Source organism: Vulpes lagopus, chromosome 1 (genome assembly GCF_018345385.1).
Source record: "Vulpes lagopus strain Blue_001 chromosome 1, ASM1834538v1, whole genome shotgun sequence".
Classification (NCBI taxonomy): Eukaryota; Metazoa; Chordata; class Mammalia; order Carnivora; family Canidae; genus Vulpes; species Vulpes lagopus.
The window spans coordinates 52,459,956-52,487,220 of NC_054824.1; the positions used below are offsets into that span (position 1 = coordinate 52,459,956).

At 41.5% G+C, this 27,265-nt stretch overlaps 1 protein-coding gene across 1 annotated transcript; it reads left to right on the top strand.

Annotated features, from left to right (window-relative positions):
* The first annotated feature begins 6,438 nt into the window (after nt 1-6,438).
* GCM1 (glial cells missing transcription factor 1) lies at nt 6,439-25,883 on the top strand. Its single transcript, XM_041757589.1, has 6 exons — nt 6,439-6,540; nt 9,063-9,274; nt 20,937-21,189; nt 22,226-22,338; nt 23,385-23,513; nt 24,997-25,883. The coding sequence occupies exons 2-6, from the start codon at nt 9,200-9,202 to the stop codon at nt 25,732-25,734; spliced, it is 1,308 nt and encodes a 435-aa protein (XP_041613523.1). The 5' UTR covers nt 6,439-6,540; nt 9,063-9,199; the 3' UTR covers nt 25,735-25,883.
* The last annotated feature ends 1,382 nt before the right edge of the window (nt 25,884-27,265 follow it).

Genomic DNA, 27,265 nt, shown 5'->3' on the forward strand with positions numbered 1-27,265 from the left:
CACTTCAAAATAATCTCACTATAAATCTCTCACACATATGCAGTGTAGTTCCCAGAGCCTACATGACATCCACATGTACTATAACAGATTGAATCCAGAAGCAGATATGAGATGTCCTGCTGCTTTCTATTGCGTTAGATATTAGATTTGCAAAAAATGTTACTGTGACTCATCCCATGAATTTTTGTTTTGAACATAGTTTTTTTTTAGTGGTATTTATATTAAAATGAAATGGGTTATTACTATTATTTTACATCAATTAATAAATATTTCAGGGGTGCCTGAGTCACTTAGTGGTAGTGGGCTAAGCATTTATCTTTGGCTCAGGTCATGATTTCAGGGTCCTAGGATCCAGCCCTGCATTGGGGTCCCTGCTCAGTGAGGAGTCTGCTTCTCTCTCTGCCCCTCCACCTGCTTGTGCTCTCATTCTCTCTCAAATAAATAAATAAAATCTTTAAAAAAATAAATATTTCAAAAAAGTTTTCAGTTCTAATTTCTAATATGGTAAAGATTGACAGATATAACTACATAAACAAAAGCTTTTTGAGATTTTCATTATTTCTTTTTTTTATTTTTTTAGTAATCTCTACACCCCACATGGGGCTCAAACTCATGACCCTAAGATCAAGAGTCACATGCTCTTCCAACTGAGACAGCCAGGTCCCCCAAGAGTCTCCTTATTTCTTAAGAGTATAAAAATGTTTGAGAACTGTTGCTATAAAGGTAGTGGTATAAACTTGGTATACTGGTATACTTGGCATACTGGTATAGTGGTATTTACTTGGCATAAAGGTTGCTATAAATGGTAGTTATTTTTACTTTATATCGCTGACTTAAAAAGGAATGTCATGCTAAAAAAGGATGCACCTTTCTTATGGGAAATTTAGAAAATTACAAATAAATATAAAAAAGGAAATAGTATGATCAATAATTCCATAATACAAAGAACAGTGGTTACCATTTTTGTTGCATTTTTTATTTATTTTATTTTTAAATTTGTTTAATTGAGGGATCATTAACACAATGTTATATTAGCTTCAGGTGTGCAATCCTTTGATTACAAATATCTAACCTGTGATTCCGCCAGGCTTCAGAGTTTGGGTGGCACCAGTCTAGGCTGTCAGGTGCTGGCCTTTGGCTCTACCTTCAGGATCCCAGCTCTGCACAGTTCTCTCTGTGTTTTCTTCAAGGGATATCTCATGTGTATTCATTGCTGAGTCTTCAGTTACTGCATTTGTCCACCACTTTCTCCCTCTCCTGCTCTGCCCTCTATGGGGACACTAGCTGCTAGAGCCTCAAATGCCGGTGATCAGGAGCTCACAGTCAGCAGAAGCGGTGGGTGCTGGGTCTGCTGGAACCAGTCTTGGGTGCCATAGAGCCTCGGCTGAGGGCAGGACCTCCCTCCTCCAGCAGCATTTCATCCTGTGGACATTGATGGTGCTGTTTTACTGACAGCATCTCTTTCTCCTTATCGTGTTACCCCCTCCATTCCTGCCACCTTTCTAGTCCTGAGATAGGAGCCCATGGAGAGCTGGAGTTCACATTCTGAGTGTGACTATCACTAGCAACAGCTCCACCCCACCCCATGACGGGTTCACTACTTCAGGACTTACTACGTGACGACAGCAGTTGTTAATCTTCTGGGTCTATTTTCACTATTCAAAATTAGTAAGAACCTCCAACAGCTTTTGATTATGTGGTAATATCTACCAATGTTTGCCATATTGGAAATCAGAACAAAATAGCTTGAAATATTTATTAATTCTTCTAAAATAGCAGCAACAGCTTACTCCATTTTAATGTAGATCATATTCCTGCTTTGATTGTTCTGTGACTTTTTAAAAATCTGATTCCTAAATTTTAAAAAGTTGGTGTCAATTTCCTAATTTGCAAAATTATTTAAGAAACAAAATTGTTTTCTCAGTTCTGACTTTACTCACATTGTTATCAACCAGCAGGACATCCCATTTCTTGCCTTTTGGTACAAAACAAAAGAGCAGCAAACTTTTTATAGGAAACTGGAAAAAATCCACTTTTATGAATGTGAGAAGTTCTTTGTTTTGGGTTTTTTCCCCTTTTGGGGGGTTGACCCTGGGTTCATAGTTGTGATTTTTATATTACACATATATCTACCAGTCATAGTTTCTGTAAGTAAAATTGTTCTCAAGTCTTAAAGTATGTATATTTTTTAAAGTAAGCTTTATGCTCAACATGGGGCTCAAATACACTACCCTGAGATCAAGAGTTGTCTTCTCTACCAACTGAGCCATCTAGGCACCCCTTAAAGAAAGTATTTCTAAATTTCATAGTATTTTCCAGAGAACACCATGACATCCAGAGGCTTACCCACCTCAACCATCAATTAGGGAACAGTCAACCATGTCTGTCTTGTCTGCCCAGATATTTATAGAGTACACTAAGTTAGCCTCTTATTTCTCAGAACAGATGCAGCTCAGAATCCAATTTAAGATGATGCAGGGTGGTCTTTAGAACTAAAGTATCCTATACAGACCTTGGAGAGTTCTCCATATGAGAATCACAAATGGCTTAAAATTTGAGACACCCTAGAGGAAAAATCCAAAGTTCAGTTTTATGAACTTTTTATGAATGATTACCTGCTTTAAGGACTGCTTGTGTTGGTTCAGGGTTTAACTGAGATGATGAAGATTCTGTGTCCTGCACATTGACTCAAGTGAGATATTATGAAGCTTTTCTGATTTTAAGGGGTGTCAGACAAGTTCCTCTGGGTGCCCACGTTTATTAGAAGGATAAATAAAAAGGAGAGTGGTTCATTTTGAAATCTGGGCAAAATTTAGGCTTACCTAGATGGGAGATGTGTAAATAGATCTTTAACAGGTGCAAGTTGAAGGACTCAATTCCAAGGAGTGAAAGTGTAAATGGTCTTTGTGGGTCGCATGATTCCAAATGAGAGGACTGAAGTGGGCCACAGACTTGTCTGAATCCAAATCTCTTTGCTCTCCCTTTGCTTATCTCTCTCCCTATGCTTTTTGCTCCCTTGTTGGTTTCATGGTCAGATTCTGTCCTGCAACAGCAGAGCTATGGCCATAGTAGCTCAGAGGCCAGCTTACAATTTGGCAGCTGAAAGGAAAGAGCAACCTCTTCACCTCTGACTTGGGAAATTCCAGAAGAGGACTGTATAGATCAGACTGAGTCTGGTGCTAGAAGGGACAGAAAATTCTGATGGATAGCCTTGTAGGGGGAGTGAGGGGGGGTGGTGGCAATAGCAGTTTCCTTAAAAATGGTGAGGTGAGGAGGCAGGGGGAAGTTGTTACCAGAAAGGGCTGATGTGTCAGATAGATTTACTCTATCATGGAGGGAATCACTGTTATCTAGCTGATATTTCTCCTTTGACCAAGATCAGATTATGGATGCCAAGAGATTGGTTCCTTCGTGACCTCATAAAGATTGAGTTATTTAACCATACTGTGCCTCAGTTTCTCGTACTAATATAACTTAATAATAATGTTATTTCGTTAGGTAGTTGTGAGGATTAAGTGTTTAGAACAGTACCTGACATATGGTAAGAGTTAAACAGTGGAGGGACCAGACAATGGGTGAAGCTAGGGCCTGGCACATCTATTGAACCGGGAGGATAGACAAGACTTGTAAATGCTGGAAAAGCTCATTCATCTTGTATTGCAAGACATCTGAAGGCCATAAACTGGAGACAACAGTGGTAGCCTATCTAGGCAAGCACCTCTGGCATACTTGTCCTGAAGCAGAGGCCATACAATGGCACTCTCCCTGTCCCTTTCTAAACATTTGGAAGTACAGGGGTGGGAAGCTAGGGTTGGTGTTGTAACTTGGATGTGTTGCTGGCCTTTAGGGCCTGGGGAAACAGTATGTTCATGGGACAGTCCTACACAGAACTATCCTTCCTAAAATGCCTAAAGCACCCCCAGTGATGTGAGAATCCATCATGATCTCAGTAAGTAGACCCCAGAGGGATGGGGAACACAAGAGCAGAGGTATTGAGAAATCCAAGCTTCCGTGGTTGAGGTCAGTCACCAAGCAATAGGGCTTCTTAGCACCCAGCTTTTTTAATTTATATATATTTTATTTATTTGTTTGTTTATTTGAGAGAAAGTGTGTGTGCGCGCATGTGCAAGCCAGGGGTAGGGGCAGAAGAAGAGGGAGAAGCAGGCTCCTCACTGAGCAGGGAGCCCAATGCCCTGAGATCATGAACTGAGCCAAAATGAAGACTTGAACACCAACTGAGCCACCCGGGTGCCCCTGAGCACCTGGCTTTTAGGGCAGGATTCCTGTCTTCGGAAAGGAGACAGAGACTCAAAAAAGCAGAGTGGAGCTCTGAGTACATAGGAAGAAAGACAAAGACTCCAGACCCTGAACAACCCTGGGCAGTTCATGCAGCACCTTGGCCAGCACGCTCTGGTTTCTGCCTCAGCGCTGCCACCTACATGCTTACAAGTCACTATTTCTGAAAGCCTCGATGAACACCGCTGAAGAGAGGGTAAATAAGGATAGCATCTACCACATAAGAGTGCTCTAAGGATGGATTCTTTAGCAAGTGTTCCATCAATGGAAGTGGCCGTGATTATTGTTGTCACTAAAAACAATGATCGAGATCCAATTAGGAGAATTTGGGTAAGAAGGTAGGATTCTGGCCTTGCGAAAGTAGAAGTGCTGTTACCAGTCTACAACATGAGGTCACAGCCCACTCCAAGTGTGGAGAGAGCTCCTCAGTTTCTTCCTGTGTCAGAGTAGGGTTGTTTGGTGGGATGAAGATGGATGTGATGTTGCAGCTGGCCTGCAGCAGATCATTGTGTGAGGAGAAGGGAAGTGAGAGATACCAACTCCTCCGTAAAGGAACCAGTAGCTTAGCTGGGGACCCAGGACTAGCACTCATGAATAGTTAAAGTAATAGTATGTACATTTACTCTTATAATTATGCAAAGTAATATCTTTGTTCGGGGATGTGTGTAGGGGAAAACAAATGCCTGAAAGGACATGACCAAAATGTGAACAATGGGAACCTCTAGGAGATAAGAACACAATTTTTTTTTTTTAAGATTACGAATAAATTGGTAACTGGCAAGAATAGAGGAGACCGAAGTGAATGGATAATCATGACGGGTGTGCCAGTTACCAATTTATTTCCTCTCAAGTCTAAAATCCATTGTTTGTGCTTCTGGAGCTTTCTGCTTTGAGCTTCTGGAGCAGGACCATGTAGAGCTCTCTCTCTTGCCAGTTGGCAGAGCCCTTGGCTTTGTCCTGCCACAGCGTGTCTGGAGATGTTGAAAGAACCCCCTGACCAAGGAGGGACTACAAGGAGCAGATCAAGATTAGTGTGATAAAGCACCAGAAAATTCTTCAGTGTCTCAACCTCTAGGCAGAAGAGAAATTCATTCATGAACTGAAACACTAGTGAGAAATCTCAACACTGCCAACGATCTCTTAGCAACTACACAATACAAGATTTTAAGTCTTCCCGAGGATTTTGCCCTCTGGCCTGCTCATCCCTTTGTCCACATCCTGTCTTCCATGGTCAGGGCCTTCCTGACAGTCGCCTACTTCTAATGTTGAGGACACTAACTCTTCCCATGACTTTCTCTTTGCTCACAATATCACCGTTACCTGAAACACCTTCCATTCTTTGATGCCTTAACAAATATCCATTTGTCCTTCAAAAGGCTAATCGGGCATCATGATGGTGGAAGAAGTTTCCCCAGATTAGCTTCCCTTCCACTTCATAACTTCTCCTTCCACATTCTTTCTAGAATGCCTCTGTTCCATGCATTAAGTTATCTTAGGCTTATTTAGTGTCTTTGTTTGTCTTTTCTACTATGAAATTCAATGTTTTAATTCTCCCTTAGATCTCGAGAGCCTAGCAGACAGCCTGGAACACAGCATGTGGACTGAACTGACTTGGGAGCATGATATTATTTGAGGAGATCGGAACACTCAGAATTAGTGGGGGCATAATTGGTAGGTGTAGAATAAATAGCATTTTAGTATTTCTGGTTTAGGAATGTTGGCTATCTAATATCTATTCCAGTAAGTTCCATCAGCATGGTATTTCTCTACCTCTGTCTGTCTCTCTGTTCTCTCTCATACAGAGGCAGGGGTAAGTGGTAGAATTAGAATCTACTATTAAATCAGTCTGTTATGAGCCCAACTTATGAAATGATGAGCAGAAAAACACCTGTACTTCCTCATGAGGTTCTTTTTTCAATGTCCATTTCAGTTAAAATCCCCTCTTAAACTAAAGGAGGAGAAAGTTCAGAGGTGAAACTTTGAAATATCCATCACATTACTGGCATTCTGGGGCCAATTGGGCTGGATCACTCTTGCCTATCCCAAGCTCTTTCACCTATCCCAAGCTGAGAGCATCTAAATTTTGATTGGACTTTTGCCAGAGCTCATTAGCATAGTGTACCTTGACCTGGATTAGGGAACTACAGCTTCTGCGTAGAAAATGATCAGAACCTGCTGGGACCTGAACCAGAGATGAGATTTTTATGACACTGTATTGTCTGCATTTCCATAAGAAGTCAGAAGGTAAGGAAGCCAGAAATCCTGAGGAGAGGCCAATGTAAGGAATATTCTGTCACCCTACTCCTCCAGGGTTTCAGTTGTTGTACTTGGTTCTCTGTAGAAATGATGAAATTTGAATATACTTTGGTGCAAGTTGCTTAAAAAAAAAAAAAAAGGAAGTCTTTACAAAATTAGTTTTTTAATTCTGGAAGAAAACTGAGTTAGTTGTTTATTTTTCGAAGGGCTGCAAACATTTTTTTTTCCTGTTTTGTTCTTAACTTTCATCGCTTCTCGGCCTTTTGGCTAAGATCAAGTATTCTTAACTTCCAGGGGGAATATTAAATTAATGTTTGTTCATTTGGCAACAATTCATATCTGAGAAAATCAAAAAAGCAATGTAACTTCTGTGCAGCAAGAATTTTTACTCCCCTCCCCTTAATTTAAAAACAGAAGAATTATGTCTGTGTTGCTTCAAACGCTTTTGAATTTTTGAGATGTGAATCTTGTTATTCGAGATATTTTTTTAAAAAGATCAATCTGTTCTGATTAGCTATAACAAGTTTTAGACCGTCTGAGTTACTGTTGTTAACATTCAAAGAGGTAAGTACATAAAACTGCTGCTATCATGTTGACACTCGATCTTTGTGTCTCATAAACTTGTAATTGAAATTTGATTTCAAGTGAGTTTATGGCAGCATTTCTTCAGCAACTCAATGCTTATTTCCCAAACAGAATTTGACTTAAAACTCTTGGGGATTTAACCTTGCATGGCAGTGTTTGAAACAAGGGTAATGGACTTCATGTTCTTTGACCACTAGGTTGTAGGTGAATGTGGTGGGAGGGCGAAGAGACCCTTATTAGCTTGTTATATAATGGTCATATATTTCTGTATTCATATTCTTGTCCTCAGCATATCTCAGTGACTGAAAAGTATTAGGGTTATATACAGTTAAATAACTAAGGAAGAAAGCCCATGAGACTTCGTTGGCTGGAGACTATTAAAGTAATCATAGTGCAAGTTTACTATTAAGTTGTTTTATGTCACATCATTACATCCTTGTTTTAATAAGCAAATGGAGATGTCACACATGTAAACATATTTCACTTTGTGTTCTACTAATAAACACATTTCATCTGCAAAATGACTAGCTTTTTCCACAGTGTAGAACATTTCTTTCCTTCTTTCTTTCTTCTTTCTTTCTTTCTTTCTTTCTTTCTTTCTTTCTTTCTGTCTGTCTTTCTTTTTCTTTCTTTCTTTCTTTCTTTCTTTCTTTCTTTCTTTCTTTCTTTCTTCTTTTCTTTCCTTCCTTCCTTCCTTCCTTCCTTCCTTCCTTCCTTCCTTCCTTCCTTCCTCTTTTTCTCTTCCTTTTTTGGGAGGCTAAATCTCCTTTAACCATTTAGAAACCAGAGTGGTATTCCTCTCAGAGGAAGAAATGCAATTTGCACAAACATTTTTTAATCTCTATCACTTACATAATATAATTTAATCAAAGTAAAGTGAGATTGAGATAGAATTTTTGGGAGGGGGCAAGGAAGAGGGAGATTCTATTAGAAAGTCTTAAAGGGGGCACCTGGTGGCTCAGTTGGTTAAGCGTCTGCCTTCGGCTCAGGTCAGGATCCCGGGGTCCTGGGATTGAGCTCCACATTGGGCTCCCTGCTCAGTGGGGAGTCTGCTTCTCCCTCTCCCTCTGCCCGCCACTTTGCCTACTTGTGCTCTCTCTAATAAATAAATAAAAATTTAAAAAAAACAACAAAGTCTTGAAGAAAGAAGTTTTGAAGTGCTTTGAGTTAAAGTCAAGAAACACTAATTTAAAGCAGTCATTCTCAAACAGTTTGCCCCCCCACCCAGGGGACATTTGGCCATGTCTGGAGACATTTTTGGTTGTCACAACAAAGGGATGTGTTGCTACTGACACTCAATGATCAGAAACCAAGGATGATGCTAAACATTCTATAGTGCACAAGATAACCTCCCACAGCAAAATATTATCAGGTCCAAAATGTCAATAATGCCAAGGTTTTAGAGGGAATATGATTTGAGGATATCCATTGACAATATTTGAAGATATAAAGTACACACTGGATTTACTAAGGAGATAAAAATTAATCTCTGTGGCAATTTAGGTTTATAAAACATTTATAGATACATTTGGTTGTGATGTTTCTCACTCATAACTTGAACCACACTTTAGCTAGTGTACAAAGGTATATTCATGAAAAGAACTGCAAGCCACCTCTCCTTCCTGCCCCAAAGTATTAGGGGAAAACCACTGCCTATAGGTGACAATGGTCTCTACTCAGGCTTTCCCAACCTGGGTGTAAGAGTGAGAAAGGCAGCCCAAACCTGAGGTGAAAGCAATGATCCTGGTGCTTCTGATTCCCCATGGTCAAGCTTTATTGCAACAAGATCTCTAACAACTTCTAGAGTGTATTTTTATTTTGTATGTTGGTGCTTGCAAAAAATGTCAATGAAACAGGTTTTTCTGGCAGGCAAGTACTGATTTTTATCTCTTTAACGGTCAGTATTACTATCACTTATTTTTTAGTGTCAGAAAACAGTCTCCAGGTCTAAGCTGCTCAAGAGTGGATTGATCCCACTGTATGAAACGCCTTTGAAAGGAAAATTCTCCACCACTTCTGCTAGAAGTTGAATAGACGGAAACCTGTGGGTAAGCTGATTGTCATGGAGCCTGAAGACTTTGATTCTGAGGACAAAGAGATGTTAAGCTGGGATATTAATGATATGAAACTGCCACAGGTATGTACTTATTATAAGAATCGCCTTTAGCATTTGACTATGAAGCCTTAACTTGATAAAATCTGAAGGAAATTGGTGAGAGTCCAAGTTGGGTAAATTTCTCTCCTTCAGAGCTTTAGCTGGGCATCCAACTGAAGAATTTTAAGACAAGATGTCATGACCTAGAATTTGAATGTATCTTTATGAATCAGACACTGGCCCCCATGCCCCCAACCCACAACAGTTATAGACTGAAACAAAGAAAATGCTACTTCCCTTCTCTTTCAAAGTTTGGTTTGGCTCATGTCATACCCACTCTAGCTAGGTAGTGGAATAAAGTTCATGATAAGGTATTTGTGTATAGATGGACTCTGCATGGTACACAAATTCCCAAACAGCCTTATTTGCTATAGTAATGGTTTTAAATTAAATCTATACCTGGAATATCCAAATGATAGTGCTCTTATGGGACAGTGCTTTTCTAGAACTTTTGTAAGTGATACCGGGTATATACACAATGGGCTATTTTTCAGCTACAGAGAGACTTTCATATTTTCTTTAACTTCATTTTTGGCATTTGACTTTTTAACTCTTAATTTGGTGGAAAATATTGTCTAAAACTGACCTCCCTTGACTCGCTTTTGGCATTCAAAGGATGTTTTCATTGGAAGTTGTTGGAAAGGGCATTGGGAAGGCTGACTGGAGATCACCAGGAACATGTAATGAAAAGGTCAAGCTAGTCTGCCTGATTCTAGGGAACAAAAAATTTGTATTTACCCAAGCAGGGCAGAAGAAATGAGATTCCACAGCCTCAATTTATAACCATTCCAAATTCAAGTCTAATGAAGATTTTCTATGTTTTTCTCTTAAATTCTCCCCTATGTTACCTCTCAGTAGGTTTTGGAAGAGCTACAAGACACAAAGTATACACTGCTTTTCACTCATTTAAGGATGGTTAAATAAATCACAGCTGAATCATAGAAATATCTATTGTAGGGATTTGTCCTTATAGCTGCCTTTTTTTTTTTTAAAGATTTTATTCATTTATTTGAGAGAGAGCATGAGCAGTGGGGAGTGGCAGAAGGAGAAGGAGAAGCAGATTCCCCACTGAGTAGGAAGCCAGATGCGGGGCTCAGTCCCAGGACCTGGAGATTGTGACCTGAACTGAAAGCAGATACTTAACCATCTGCCTGAGCCACTCAGGCACCCCTTTATAGTTGCTCTTAATTGGTTTGTGATTGTTGTAGCTGTTTTATGGGAAACTTTAAGGTACATTTTAGTTATACCTGGCTCAGGGACCTATATTGCTGCCTATTCCTAATTTCATGATTGCAGCTCCCAAGTAGCAGCTGGGTCTCCTAAACATCAAAGGTAGAAGTAAGCAGGTATGTGGAAGATTCACAATGCAATGTTGCATCCCAGAGCAAGGGTATGGGTATGAGAACTCTTTGAAATGGTGGGTAACACTGTGACTAACTTGCATTTTTTTCCTGGGACAGAGGATCCGTATCATTCTTCAGATCTGGAGATAAAAGAAAGGAATCACCACTTCTCAGAGTTTATAAAAGTTCTTTTTCCAATGAGAATTTCCAAGAACAAAAGTATTCTCAGCTACCCAAGACACTAAATTTGGAAATTTACAACAAAAATACACAATGAAATTTTGAAAATGTATCATTTATAGTTAATCAAAAAGTTTGATTTCTCAAGGAAATAACTTTTTAAAAAATTTTTATATATTTATTCATGAGAGACACAGAGAGAGGCAGAGACATAGCAGAGGAAGAAGCAGGATCCCTGCGAGGAGCCCGATATAGAACTCGATCCCAGATTCCGGGATTGTGCCCAAAGCGGAAGGCAAACGCTCAACCACTGAGCCACCCAGGTGTCCCAGGAAATAACTCTTCAACAAGTGCCCTTGTAAATATGCCAAGAAAATGATTAGAAGTCCATTGTCCCTTGGGCTCTTGGGTGGCCCCGTCAGTGAAGTCTCCAACTCTTGGTTTGGGCTGGGGTCGTGATCTCAGCTGTGAGATCAAGCCCCGCGTTGGACTGCACTGGGTGTGGAGCCTGCTTAAGATTCTCTGTCTGCTCCACTCTGCCTGCTTATGCATACTCTCTCTCAAATTAAAAAAAAAAAAAAAGTCAGTGTTCCTTAATATTTCCTTTTTTTAAAGATTTTATTTATTTATTCATGAGAGACAGAGAGAGAGAGAGAGAGAGAGAGAGAGGCAGAATATGCCTCTCCATTTCACAAATGCCAAAACTGAGTCTGGGGAAGTTAGATTTGCTCACAGTTGTGCATCTACTAAATGTGAGCTCAAGTTACAGGATCATTCTGATTTCAGAGCCTATAATCTTTCTTTTTTTTTTTTAAAGATTTTATTTATTTATCCGTGAGAGACACAAAGGGAGAGAGAGAGAGAGAGAGAGGCAGAGACATAGGCAGAGGGAGAAGCAGGCTCCATGCAGGGAGCCTGACGTGGGACTCGATCCCAGCTCTCCAGAATCATGCCCTGGGCTGAAGGCGGCGCTAAACCGCTGAGCTAGCCAGGCTGCCCCCCTTAATATTTTCTAAGTAAAGACAACACCATCCTGATTTGGGTTTATGCTTGGCTCTGAACTTATAGCAAGAACCAGTTGAAGGACGCCTGGGTGGCTCAGATTTCATCTCAGGGTGTGATCCCCGGGGTCCGGGATTGAGTCCCACATCCCGCCCCTTGCAGGGAGCCTGCTTCTCCCTCTGCCTATGTCTCTGCCTCTCTCTTTGTCTCATGAATAAATAAATAAAATCTTTAAAAAAAAAAAAAAAAGAACCAGTTGAGGTGAAAAATAAAAAGGTCTTGAAAAGATTTCCAAGATTAGGTTGTATAATTTGTGAGTAGATGTGGTTGTGAGTATATTGAGGCTGAGCGGTTGCACTGTGGAAGCCAGGGTATGGAGACAAAGCCCTGTCTTGGAATTCCAGTTTTGCCTCTTTAATCTGTAAAGCCTTAGGGAGGTGTTTACCTTTACTGAGACTCTCTTCTTCTGTAAATGAGTTGGTTGCACTCACCCGTCTAGGATTCTGTGACCTGAGATTAGGAAGGCAGCCTGCTTTCTAGAACTGTCAGCCCAGTGCTAACACGATACCTGGGGTGTATTAACAGCAATTGACAAACGTGGAATTCATTAGTGAATGGCTCCACTGCTTAGAATTGTGTGACTTTACATAAAATGATCTTAAGTCTCAGATACCACCTCAGTAAAAGAAAAACAGTAATTCCTTATACAAGCTGTTTGGAATAGTGTTTCCCAAAGTATGTTCTGTAGAGTGCAAGTGACAAGGTATTTTTGTGGGTATTGTAAGGAAGAAAAACAGAAATACTAGGTTCAACAAAGTTAAACAGACTTCTTTGCTGCAAACTTAGAGACTCCCATCAATGTGGTATTGGCGGTGCTCCCAGGAGGAAGCTGTGTTAGGCACTGTGGCCCCGACTGGTTTTTGACCCTGGAGCCTTCTTTGTGGATGGAGCCCCTCAAGTGATTAATGTTCCTCAGACCACCTGTTTGGGCACCAAAAAAATGTGGTTTAAAGTATCAGTTGCAATCACTTGTTATTGTTGTAAATTTCTTTCTTTCTTTTTTTTTTTTTTTTTTTTTTTGTTGTTGTAAATTTCATACAAGGAACTAAGAGTTTGTTTTTCATAATTTTATGTTCTTGCCAGGATGATTATTTCTGCAATGTGTAGGCACATTCCTGCAACTTATAGACCAAATTCTTTCCTGCTCATCCACTCACATGCTTCAAGTTTCAAGATGATCACCTGAATGCTAATGACTTGTTCCATTCCCTGAAATTCCACATCCCCTTATACACCTCAGACATGTCAAGCTTTATGGGTTAATTTTTGGCAACAGTGAACGCTGATGTCTTCATCAAATGTTTCATGGGGTACCTGGGTGGCTCAGTCGGTTAAGTGTCCAACTCTTGATGTTGGCTCCAGTCATGATCTCGGGGTTGTGAGCTCGAGCCCCTCTCCATGCCGAGCATGGAGCATGCTTTGGGATTCTCTCTCTCCCTCTCCTCTGACACTCCCCTACTTGTGTGTTCTCTCTCTCTCCCTCCCTCCCTCTCTCTCTAAAATAAATTAATTTTTTTTAAAAGGACTCCAAACATTTCTGAGTAACTAGAATGTGCCAGACACTACAGCAGGCTCTGGGGATACAGGGGCCATTAAGCTATGTTAACTTTCTTGGAAGGGCTCATGGTCTTCTGGGCAAATGGAACAAGATCCATGCCTGAACAGAGAACCTATGTCATGCAGAAAAATGCTGGAGGTACTTGAAAGAGGAAATATGTAATTCAGCATGTCTTGGACATGGGAAGCAGGGCAGAGATTCTTGCAAAGGGTTTCTCTGGAGAAGTGCATTGTAAAATGTAAAAGGATTAAGGCAGGGGAAGGAAGCAAACAAGACCATCAAGGCAGAGTAGAGCACCAGAGTCTATGAAGCTTCTACATTTGAGGGAGCTTGTGCACAGGCATTCACCAAGGAGACTGGGTAGACTACTGGCTGGAAACATAGTTTAGAAACAAACTATCATAAGAAGATTCAGTTGTTTTTCTAGGAAGTGGGCAGCCCTTAGGCTTTTGGGCCTGGACAACATCATGATCAGATCTAGGGCTCAAAGTCCACTTGCCCTCGCTAATTCATCGCTCCCCTATATTTGTTTCATGAGTGCTTTGTCCTCCTTTCAGCTGTGTGTTATATCTTTATAAATCTTCATTTCACTTGCTTCTGGTCACTCCTCTAACTTGTGTTTATTTTGACACCATTTCTCCATAATCCAGCCCCAAGGGAGCCTGCCCTGAACTACTACAGGTACTCAATTCACTCAAACCCATCATTGGTAAAAATCTCTATTCCAGGCTAATGTGGTACACCAGTTTTGCTTTCCCATTTTATTTCCCTTAAATTACATTTTCATTTTAAAGGTTCAAATATAATTGCTTTAGGATTCACTTGGTCCAAGCAGCAAATGTCTGATGTTGGTTTAGCCTTACCTACATTAAAAATGTTTATTACGAGTTCCTGAAAAGGGTCACAATCTCATGAGTATTGACTGTAACTCTTGACAGCCTTGAATACCTAAGAAAGTGTTTTCTTTGTTTTTCTTGGTCAAAATTGGGAGCAGAATCACTTCTTTTTTTTTCCTAATACTCACTTTAGCAGTGTGGTGAGAGCACCTGCTCTGTTCCTGACACCAGCCAGTTTTCTCTGAGTACAAGTACAGGGTGTTCCAATAGCACAACAGCAGAGAAAACCTGATTTTGTTTCTAAGCATGAGTAGTTTTCAAATTAAACCTGTGTACAGAGGTGCCTCGCTGCTGGCTGGCTTAATCGGTAGAGCATGTAACTCCTTTTTTTTTTTTTTTAATTTTTTTTTTTTTTAATTTATGATAGTCACACACAGAGAGAGAGAGAGAGAGAGAGAGGCAGAGATATAGGCAGAGGGAGAAGCAGGCTCCATGCACCGGGAGCCCGACGTGGGATTCGATCCCGGGTCTCCAGGATCGCGCCCTGGGCCAAAGGCAGGCGCCAAACCGCTGTGCCACCCAGGGATCCCGAGCATGTAACTCTTGATCTCAGGATCATAAAAGTTCAAGCCCCATGTTCGGCATAGAGCTTACTTCCAAAAAAACAGAATTTAACTCACAAAATCCCAAGGTTTGAGGACAGTCTTTATGGAGAAAAGATCTAAAAATATACGTAGTCTAAACATAAATACAGGCCAATCTAAAACCTGGTGAGTCAACCACAAAGAAGAAGCCATGTCTCCAATTAGTTAATTCCTGGACCATGATTTTAGCCAGCAAGGTTGCATTTGCCTTAAACTTTTAAGGGAAGGGAAATCTGAGCTCTTTCAGTGAGTTCAAGTGGCTAAATGTAATCACAATGAGCCAGTAAGAGTAATCAGATGTGTCTTGGTGCTAAAGAATTAACAGGTAAACCAGATTCTCAATTTCTTGTCAATTATCATTTGCCTGCATGATCAGGTCACATTGCTGTTAGTCAGATAGGTGAGCTCATGGCTATGTCCTCCTTGCTGACATTCCCCTTGATTTCAAGTTCATTTCAACTTTCCTGGACAGCTCCACCTATATTGGGCTCCCTTGGTCATTGAATCCCCACTACTGGAGCCAGAATTACTCTGCCACTCCATAAGTAAGCTCCCGATGTGATGGGGATGGGGACCTTACTGCTTCTATAGTAGGAGAAATGCTTCTGGTGCCTGCTGGAAGTTCCCTTGCTTAGCTGGGTAGAGTGAGAAAGAGAAGGAAGAAGAGCAGAGAGAGGCAAGTGATGGAGAGTTTGAAAACTGGAGTACTCCAGGCCACCTTACTTAGTGTGGTCTGAGCAAATAAGGACTTTTTTGTTTTGAATTTTGACCCTTCAACAAAGGCCAGAAATTGCAGCATTAGCCTAAGGAGTTATTCTTGAGTTACAAGCATTTTGTTGAGTTAAATTTTTTCCTTTGATAACACTTGGAGTTTGGTTTCCAGTTGGCCCAAAAGAGATAAGTTCCTGAAAATTTCTATAGAAACCAAAATTCTGGTTGAATTGTTTTTTCTGTGTTCCATAAGTTACATTTTTCCCTTGTATCTGATTTGCTTAAATGTGTTTCTATTTGCTTTCCCTGTTTTATTTGGTAACATTTATTTATGAAGAATTAAGCTATTCATAGCACTAAAGAAAACCTGCAGATAATTGCTTTATATGAAAGTGGATTATAGTCTATGTGAAATCAATTTTAATATAATAACACGGTGAGGTAGTTGTTTTTGATAGCTTATTTCAAAATTTTCATTTTCATTTTATTAGTTTTATATAATAGTGTATATTTAATTCTTAAGGGACCCTATTGGAGCTCTAAGTAGTTAGGCAAAGCAGAATAAGGAGGAATGGGTGCTCTAGGATTCCATGGAGTTGCAAAGATTTTAAGTGAGCTAGAAGATTGCGTTTCTTAGTAAAAAAAAATTACAGAAGTCAGAGAAATGTTTGATTAAACTGCCAGTGATGTTACCCAAAGAGATTATAGAATATAAATTCATTAGATTTACATGTTGGAGGCCTTAAGAATATTCCCTTTAAATTATAAACGTCTTAACTGAGAGGAAAAACAAAGAGTTACTCATGAAAAGTTAGAAATTAAACACAAGATCAGAAAAGAAGAAAATATTTTATGGAGATCTGCTAAACAAGATTAAGAAATAATTGTTCTTTCTTTTTAAATTTTACCTTTCTGGAGCCTCAAATTTACAAAGCTTTCAGAAATCCCTATCAGTCATTTGAAACCTGTGTTCCTTTGCATTATAGGAATTTGGTTATGTTTTAATTTCAGTGTCAAAAAATGTCAAAGATTCCCTTAAGCATCCAAGTCTAAAAATTGAGCATAGGGAAGAGCTTGCTTGATATGAACATATTTACTCCTAGTGATTTTCTCAAGTCAGTATGTTGTCAGAATTATCAGTATGTTACTGATGGGACTGGCAAAGTAGGCTGCCAGTGGAGAGGCTGCTGGGGGGAAAAAAGAAAAAAAGTTTAAAAGATGGACAAATGTACTGGTACCTGGCGGGCTCAGTCAGAAAAGTATGTGACTCTTGATCTGGGGATTGCAGGTTCAAGCCCCACACTGGGTATAGAGGCTACTAAAAACAAAAAACAAACTTTAAAGACTTTTAAAAGATCATCAAATATAGAAAATACTATAAGCCCTGGGGCACCTGGCTGGCTTAGTAGGTTGAGAATGTGACTCTTAATCTCAGGGTTATAAATTCAAGTCCCACATTGAGTGTGGAGCCTACTTAAAAGTAAATAAATAAAATATTCTTTTAAAAAGGATAGAAAATACTGTAAGCCCTAAAACAAACCTCAACAATGTTAAAATAATTGAAAACACACAACGTTCTCCAACTACAGTGGAACCAAACTAGAAATTAATAGCAAAAGGCTATTAGATCTGCAAATACATGGAAACGAAACAACATGTTTGTAAATAATCCACAAGCCAAAGAGGAAGCTTCAAAGAGGAAGATCAAGCCCTTTCACGAAGATGGCACCGAGGCAAAGAAGGAAGCCCCTGCCCCTCCCAAAGTTGAAGCCAAAGCAAAGGCTTTGAAAACTAAGAAAGCTGTGCTGAAAGGCGTGCACGGTCACAAAAAAAAAAAAAGAAAAAAAGAAGATCCGCACATCACCTACGTTCTGATGACCCAAGACTCCGCGTCTTGGAAGGCAGCCCAAATATCCTCGAAAGAGCGCCCCCAGGAGAAACAAGTTTGATCAAGTCCTCCCTGACTACTGAGTCAGCCGTGAAGAAAATAGAAGACAACAACATTCCTGTTCATTGTGGATGTCAAGGCCAATAAGCAGCAGATCAAACAGGCAGTGAAGAAGCTGTATGACTTGATGTGGCCAAGGTCAATGCCTTGATCAGGCCTGATGGAGAGAAGAAAGCATATGTTTGACTGGCTCCTGACTATGATGCTTTGGATGTTGCCAACAAAACTGGGATCATCTAAACTGAGTCCAGCTGGCTATGAATCTAAATATAAATTTTTTCATTATAAAAAAAGAAGATCAAAATATACATTAAACTGAGAGAAAACGGGGAAACAAAGACGGTGGAGATCATTTCTTCCTCTGAACACCTGAGACACATATACCTTCCCCTCCTCCTGGTTCATGGGATTTCAGGCTCTGACCAGCCTGCAGGGGCCACTCACCTTTGAAAATGAAAATCTCCGCTTTTCTTTAGTCTGCGTTGCCCTTGTCTGTGCTACCCTGACAGCTGGGCTTTGTGTTTGAATAATTTAAATGCACCCGTAGATTTTTATAGTCAAATGTCCATATTTTAGTGTTTCAACCTGCATTCTTCTTATTTCAGTAGATAAAATATGCTTTCTATGGCATTTCTGTGACCACAGAAAACAAGAGAACATTGTTTAGAGCCTGAGGTCAGAAGGAAGAGAAGAGAAGGCCAGTGGAGGAAGCAGGAAGGGGCTGCCTGAGGTGAATCTTCCTCAGCTCAGAATTACCAGGGAATTGAGACAGAGAGGGGAAGAACCTGGGAAAAACAGACAGTCCTTTCAGCATCTTGGCCTGGTCATGCCTGTTTCTCAGAAGCTCTGCTGTGGCTGCCTGATGGACCAGAGGGGACTTTACCAGATGCCACACTCCTTCCTCTGTCCCCCTGGGGCAGCTTCCCTTTCTCACAGTCCAGCACAGGAAGGGGTTGCTTGCACCGTTGCTCTGAGAAAGAAAGCCGTGGAAGAAGTTGCACCAATAATAAAGTTTTTGCTTATTTGGGGCTCGGACTCCCATCTTGTGTTTGTCTTGGCAAGGCTTAAAGCATGCAGTGACCTCTCCGTGGGTCTTCTCCCTCCTGAAAGCCAGTGGCTCTTACAACCACATTGGCTGCTTGCGGCCCTGGATCTGGTGCTCCAGGCGCTGTTTTAAATGCTCTGTGTATGTTAACTCGTTCAGTCTTCCTAACATGCCCAGGAGAGCAGGAAGTGGAGGCACACAGAGGGCAAGGAACTTTGTTAAGACTGACCTCACAGGGCAGCCCGGGTGGCCTAGTGGTTTAGCCTTGCCTTCAGCCCAGGGTGTGATCCTGGAGACCCGGGATCGAGTCCCATGTCGGGCTCCCTGCATGGAGCCTGCTTCTCCCTCTGCCTGTGTCTCTGCCTCTCTCTCTCTCTCTCTCTGTCATGAATAAATAAATAAAATCTTTAAAAAAAAAAAAAGACTTACTTCACAGGCCTTGTTCTTTTTCTTTTTTTAAAGATTTTATTTATTTATTCATGAGAGACACAGAGAGAGAGGCAGAGACAGAAGCAGTCTCCTCGCAGGGAATCTGATGCGGGACTCAATCCCCGAACCCGAGGATCACACTCTGAGCCAAAGGCAGACGCTTAACTGCTGAGCCACTTAGGCGTCCCACAGGCCTTGCTCTTAACCAGGAGTCAGGAAACTTTCTGTAAAGAGCCAGTCAAAATTTTAGGTTTTGTGGGCCTTGCAGTCTCTGCTACAACTACTAGACTGCCATGGTAGTGTAAAGTATGTATAGACCACACTAATGAATGAGCGTGGCCGTGTTCTAATAAAAAACTTCATTTATGTATAAAACAAGGCAGTGGGCTGGATTTGACCTATGGGCCCTAGATTGCAGACCAGCTCTTAATTGTTTACGAACACTACCTCTCCATGTACATGAAAACTTTCATTTGTTTCCTCAGATTCACTGAGTTCCTGTGACATTCCATTCAAATGACAACTATCATTATATCAGATTTACGGTTTATAACACATCTGCTCTTCACGGTACTTTTTTGAAGAATACTTTATCACTATGTCCATTTTGGAAAAGAGCAAAATGAGGCTTCAGAGATAGTCATTTGCCAGAGTCTCACATTACAAAGTTCTTTGGCACATTCTAAACTTGAAATCTAACTCAATAAACACCAACTTCCCCATCCTGAAGTTGATGTTTTTTCTCTTTTCCTTCTAAAATGTCATTTTTTTCTCATATTCTATGCTGTGCTTTCTTGTTGTGGAATCAAAAGAGAGGCACACCCTGATCTCTCCTTCTGGACCTTACAGAATCTTCTCTCTGACCTTCTAGAATCTTCTTGATGAAAAATGTTCTTCTATCATGCCAGACCTCTGGAGGCTATGAGGATGGACACAACCTAAGTTTGAGCACAGAGACTGCTTAATGATTGTCATTCTTGAGAATTAGGCGGGATCTGTCAAGTGCAGGATCTATACACCAAAGGGCCTAAGGAATGTGTGCCTCAACATCAGTTACTAACATTTATTTAGAGCTTATCCTATGCTAGGTGCTGTGTTGAGGATTTTTTATATATTAGCATATTCTCCAAACCACACTTGCGGTAGGCAGGTCTCATAATCCCTTTTCTACGGATGAAGAAACAGAAGTACAGAAAGCCCAACGATTGCCAGAAGGATTGAATGTACTGTGTCCCTGATCTTTTTAAGGAGAGCTTAGATGTTCACACATGGGGAATATAGTGCCAGTGCTGGGCTAGAGCATAGCCAAAGTAAACTCTTCCCTGCTCCTCTGCCTTGTTGGAGGCCCATGGATCTAGAAGTAGAGAAAAAGGAAGAAAATCTCCCCAGGGGAGAAGACGGCTGTCAGAACCTTCCCAAGCCTGGGCTCTCCAGTTTTCCCACTGCTTATCTCTGGTGACCGCATAAACCCTCTTTGCATTCCCAATAAGGTAACTACAGTGTGGTATGAGACATTATCTCACTACCCCACCACAATGTTTTCCACTGTGATTGTGTAAGAGCGTATTACTTCACCCTCAAAAATTCTTAGTGAGAAAGGGTCAATAAGTCTTACCATCAAGGGCTAGAGAAACATCAATGGGGTAGAACTCAGGGGATGCAGGGGCACTGAATTACAACGCATTTTGGTCTGGGGAGCAGATGTTTCCTAGACATAGCAGTCCCGTTGCTGCTGCTGCACCACGCTCAGATCCCACTGTCAGAATGAAACCCTGGATGGTCTTTGCCAAAGGTCTCAACGGCTCTTGGGTGCCCAAACAGCCTCACATCTATGAACAGTTGTGTTTTTTCACTTCCAATATAGCATGATTCTTTGTGTTTCTCTTAGAATGTCAAAAAGACCGACTGGTTCCAGGAATGGCCAGATTCTTATGAGAAGCACATCTACAGCTCTGAGGACAGGAATGCACAACGGCATCTGAGCAGCTGGGCCATGCGCAACACCAACAACCATAACTCCCGCATCCTCAAGAAGTCCTGCCTGGGTGTGGTGGTGTGCAGCCGTGACTGCTCCGCCGAGGAGGGCCGCAAGATTTACCTGAGACCTGCCATCTGTGACAAAGCCCGGCAGAAGCAGCAGAGTGAGTAGGGTTGCTGGTACAGTGAGGAAGCTGGCTGCACTTAGAGGCTCCTCCCCAAAGGTTGCTTCATCCCAGCACATCCTGAGGGGTGTGGAGTGTGGTAGAGATCAAGGCTGTTTTTATTCAGAACACCTTATATAGAGCCAACAAGCCTCCTCACCCCCCAGGATCTGCCCTGTGGATCTACCATGCCCAGGGCACCCACCAATAAAACTGCTCCCTTGGGTGAAGGCATCTGACTCAAAGCTTCTGTTCAAAAGCAGGTGTGTCACTTAGGGGACTCACATTAGTTCATCAGTGTACCCACATAGAGTCTAGGAGAAAGCTGTTGATCACACTTGCCACTTGACATCTTGGGGAATGGATCCCTCCCATGAGCTCAGTGAAGGCTTTGATCTGGAGTGGGAGCCGTGGGACAAAGTTTGAGATTCAACCCCATTCCACACCATTTAGGTCCATGCCATAATCATGTTCATTTTGTTTCTCTTTATCATGTTCATTGGATTGTGAAACCAATACATTCAGCATTCCCTGTGCCTTGCCCATTTTAGACCTCAAGTTACTTCATGTTCTTCCCTTGTAATATGTCTTTAAAACTTGTTCTCCGAGGAAAGCATCTGGTATCAGTCATTTACACTTGAATGAAAATTTAGGATCTGCGCTCTTTTTCTCATGTGACTTTGCTCCTTGCCCCTTAATTCTTATTGTGAAGGAAAAGAATTCTGTCCTCTTCTCTGCAAAGAATTTCAAGTATCAATGAATAAGTAGGGAGGGATTTTCTGCTCAGAAGAGCTCTCCCTTGACCTGTGAAATATCCTACTCCGAAAGAAACCACTTCCTCTACCCCTGTGTGAGACTGGTCTGAGACACTTAAATGTCCAAGGCTCCCAGAGTCAGAGGCAATGCCCAGTGGAAGGAAGTCCATAAAGCTGTGCCCAGGTATATTCTCTGCCATGCTGGAGGCAAGCTCAAAGTGCCAGGGCTGCACAGACTCAGGAGTCAGCTGGCATGGTCACATTCCTGTGCTTTCTTTCAGGGAAACGCTGTCCTAATTGTGATGGGCCTCTGAAGCTGATTCCTTGCCGAGGCCATGGGGGCTTCCCGGTCACCAACTTCTGGAGGCACGATGGACGCTTCATATTCTTCCAGGTTGGATTTGAGTTAGAGTTATGAGATGCCACTTCTCTTTAATTCAAGAAATGTGTACAGAGCACAGGGGAAGTTTCATCCAGGAGATGGACAGGTGAATCAGAGCCTGCACCAACCCTGAGGCACACTCTGGGCAAGCACATGTCTGTACCCACCCTTGAACAGAGGCACAGGGTACTGGAGTCCCAGGAGAGGAGCTGGCTGGTTCTGCCTCAAGCTCCTTGTGGGAAGCAGCTGTCCCTAATATGATCACACTCAGGCTAGCACAGCGCTGCGGCCTGTGGTCAGCTTCCTCAAACCCGAGGTTGAATACCAGCTCTGGCCTCTCACCAACTCTGTAAACCTAAACATGTTACTTTACTCCCCTAAGTCCCAGCTTAACATAAAATGTGAATATTAAGAAGTGCATAAGGGTGGGGGGTGGTATAAACAGGATAAAGGGTGATCTCTGATGTCAGCCTGCCTGGGCCTACCTAGATCGATGGCATGCTGGTCTACCAGCCATACAAGAAGAAAATGATTCCCAGGGTGGGCCAGCATCTGTGTTGATGACAGTTCCCACTATGGCTCATTTCCAGTTACCAGGCAGCTCACAGAATTCCTGAATGTCTTAGAGCTGGCTTGGCCAGCTCCAATATGCTTTGAATTGTGGGCTCTGGGGGCAGGGGAAAGAGGTTGCCTGGCTGATGGAGTCTCTCCATGCTTCGATTTCCTGCTCTGTAAGCTGGGAGCAGTAATGGTGGCACTACTGATGGCTGTGCTGAAGATTCAGTGAGGTCATGTGTTTGATGCAGCCACTTGCATGTTCCATGGGAAGCACTTCATAAGTGTCCCTTGTTATTGAGAATATGGCTTTGCCAGGTGGGCGAGGGGAGCCATGAACAAAGGCAGGCAGGAAAGCACATAATGGACCCGAGACGTTTATGTAGTCTTGTGACAGTCACCAACAGCAGAAACACCTAGTTAGATGGCAGGGCCCAAGGAAAAACTTTACATACTATGAAGTACAATCTTGCTATTTATTTTACCTCCTTGTCTCCTGTAAGTCAAAAGGAGAGCACGATCATCCAAAACCAGAAACTAAATTGGAAGCCGAGGCAAGAAGAACAACGAAGAAAGCACACACAGCATCTTCCTCTGTCTCCTTAAAGCTGAAGGGGAGCCCAGAGACAAAGGTAACCTGTTTCCTGTGTGTGTTCAAAACATACAGCAACTCACTGCCCCTATGGTGGGGGCAATACATATCCCTGGTCCCTTGCTACCTACGAATGAAGTCAAAATGATACCTTCTGGCTCAGCTACAAGGCAGCATCCACCAGAGAAAAGAAATGGAATCTGGAGTTTTCCTCTTAATTTCTACCATCTTTGTAGTATGCTCTCAAATGCTCTTAAATTCCATATAACTTTAGAATCATCTTCCCTACTAGAATTATAAGGAGAGATTGGGATTAGTTCTTAACCTATATTTGGCACTTTGTTTTGGTTTAGAAATGAACCACAAAATATTAGCCTTATGTTTTAAATTTTTTTTCCAAAATTCCCATTCTTCCCCTAAATAGATGAGCACACTCTATCAAGATGAAATAACCAGGACGTTTCTGAAAATATTGGCCATCTGGAGGGTTGGGGGTTGGGAAGCCAAACTGTGATTTGAAATCTATGGCTTTATGGGCATCATAATATAGGTTTGTGGGTTTGTCTGCTTGACAGTGATACTAATTCTTATATTTTACTACTGCTCAGTGCTCCACATTTCTTTTCATGAGAAGAGAGATGGAGCCAGTCCTTCCCTAGGGGTTCTAACTGTGTCTTACATAGAAAAAAAAATTTGTCATTTGGGTCAGTTATAGGGAAACGTGAGTCCCTGAAACCCAAATGACTGGTTCCTCATCCCTTCTCCCAGTCATGGGACAAATTGAAGGGCATATTCTCCCACTCACTCCACCTGGTCATCATCTCTCTACCTCCACCCTCTAGTTACATAAGTAAGCAGAAAACTTAATTTTCAACCAGCTTCTTTTCCTATGATTAACTGGAAAGTAGTACACTTTATTTATAGAAACAAACTTACTACTTCATATTCTAGAGGTCCTCCTATCTATGATTCAATAGAATCCCCATGAACACAGAGAAGAATCTCTTGAAAAAAACAACAAGCCTAGGCTCTCGGATTGCAAAGAGCACTAAAAAATAGAAAGTCAAGGAAGAAATGACATGCATGTGTGCATGAGAGAGATTGAGTGAGCTAGCGAGAAAGAGTGTGTGAGAGATCCCCTGAGAGTTATACCGAGTGTGATACAAACCTATGAAGCTGTAGTTTGATTTTCTTAGTCTCTTACAAGTTTCTCACAAAGGCAGTTACAATACTAGATTTGTGTTTGAGGATGAAACATTTTAAGCCCACTCACTCTGCTCAGAGCCAAAGAAGTAAGAGTAATTCAGCTCTTACTGGTCAATAGGCTTCAGAGTGGAAATGGAGGCAAACTGCTTCTCTCAGTGCTTGTGGTAAAAACTGCCCCATGCACTTGTGCTTCAAGTATGTAAGGAATGAGGAAAATCGGACGGCGTGCTTATTTGTACAGAGTAACTCTGGGTGCCTGTGGTAGTTGTGTCAATTTGCTTAACTTATTAATGTGAGCTTTTCGCTTTCCTTTCTAGTCTCTTTCAGGTGAAACTCAAAGTTGGGGAAGTTTACCTTTAACTTGGTCTTTCCAGGAAGGCGTCCAATTGCCTGGTAGTTACAGTGGACGTTTAATAGCTAAGCCTCCCCAGCAGAAGTCACTGAATGATTGCTTATTCTTCTCCAAGACTTATTGTTTGGGGGGAACCACTGATTTGGCAGACCCCACTTCCACCTTGGGCCCCACTAAGCTCTATGAGAAATGCAAACTGTCCAGTAGTTGGATCTATAATAGTGGGGACCTGCTTCATCCTGTTTCTGGAGTCTTCTCTGACTACGATGATCGGCAAACGTGGAATAAAAACACTGCTTTGGGGAGAAATTCTCTTAATGACAACTGTTGTCCCAATTATCCTTTTCCTCTGACCAGCTGGCCTTATGACTTCCCCCCTTCCCAGAACTCTTCAGAACCCTTTACCGAGCAGATTCCAGTGGAACCACCTGCAGCTGAAAGTAGCTACCGTCCATTATGGCCAAATCCAGGGGGCGATCTTTATGAAGAGAAGGTGCATGTGGATTTTAGCAGCTGCTACCCTTCCACCACATGCCATTCACCTCAGGAAGATCCCTTTCTCTTTACCTATACCTCCCATCCCCACCATCAATATTCATTGACAGGCAAGAGCAGCAAGTGGGATTTTGATGAAGAAATGAGGGGCATGGGTTTGGATCACTACAACAATGAAATGCTTCTAAACCTCTGTCCTTTAAGATGATCCAAATCTAAATCCTTGTACACTATTAGCAGAAATGTAATTTAGTGCAGACACTATGGAAAATAGTATAGAGGTTCCTTAGAAAATTAAAAATAGGACTACCTGCACTCCCATGTTCATTGCAGCATCATTCACAATAGCCAAAGTATGGAAACTACCTAAGCGTCCATCAACAGATGAATGGATAAAGAAAATATGGGGTGTGTGTGTGTGTGTATATATACATATATACATATACAATGGACTATTATTCAGTCACACAAAAGCGAGGAAATCCTACCATTTGCGACAACATGGATGGACCTTGAGGGCGTTATGCTAAGTGAGATGAGTCAGACAGAAAAAGACAAATACTGTGTGATCTCACTTACATATGGAATCTTAAGAAACCCAAATTCATAGAAACAGATCAGATTGGTGGTTGCCAGATGTGGGGGGTGGGGTGGGGTGGGGTGGGGAGAGAATTTGGTGAAGGAGAACAAAAGCTACAAACTTCCAGTTTTAAGATAAATTAAGTCCTGGAGATGTAATGTACAACATGATGACTCTGGTTAACAATATTGTATTGTATATTTGAAAGTTGCTAAGAGAGTAGGTCTTAAATGTTCTTATGACAAGGCGAAAAATTGTAACTAGGTGAAGCGATGGGTATTAACTTATTGTGGTAAAAATTTGGTAGTATATACATATATCGGGTCATTATGTTGTACATCTTAAACTTCTACAATGTTATATGTTAATTATATCAATAAAACTGGAAGAAAAAAAAAGACGACCCAGATTTTTTACAACTATTCAAAAAGAACTGTTTTAGGAAATGGCCGAAAGAATTTCTTTGGGAAAGAGTTTTCAAAACAACCACATGTAAATCGGAATCATGGCGATAAGCAGAAGGCAAGACTTCCTTCCTCATACAAGTAATTGGGGTCGTCCTCCCTTCCAGTTCTCCCATCCTTAGTGAGGTACGGAAACTTGTCTGCTCTGTGGTGGGAAATGTGCTCTGCTTTTTTCTCCCCCCACGTTATTTGGTGCTTGGCACCTCCGCTGCATTATCTGTTTCATTGTCCTTAAATCCTATCAAACAGCAGAGATGTGAAAAGCCCACTCCCCTAGATCTCGCCTCTGCCTTCTGGAAAGGTGAAGCTGAAGCAACAGGGATAAAGGGTAAAAGAGCTTCTGAGGTGTAGAAAGATGAAGATTCTACCACTGAGGTATTTAATGCTTTGTCTAGTATTAAACATGTGGTATTCGTTCCTGAACTCTGTGTTTTCTGGTTGATTTCTAAGACTTGTCAAGACAAGAATATGACCTGATTCCATCTAAGACAAAGAGCAAGACTAAATGGCTGCAGGAAGAAAAATCCCCATGGTGCCAAATGGCCTCCTGCTCTTCTTCTCACTCTTCCTTACTGCCTTCCTCTTCCATGAAGGCTTAGATTTTGTCCCATTTACCTTTGTTTTTACAGTTTTACCGTGCCCAACTCCGTGCCAAGTTCCTCATAGGTGCTTGAGAAATGTTAGCTCAGAAAAGT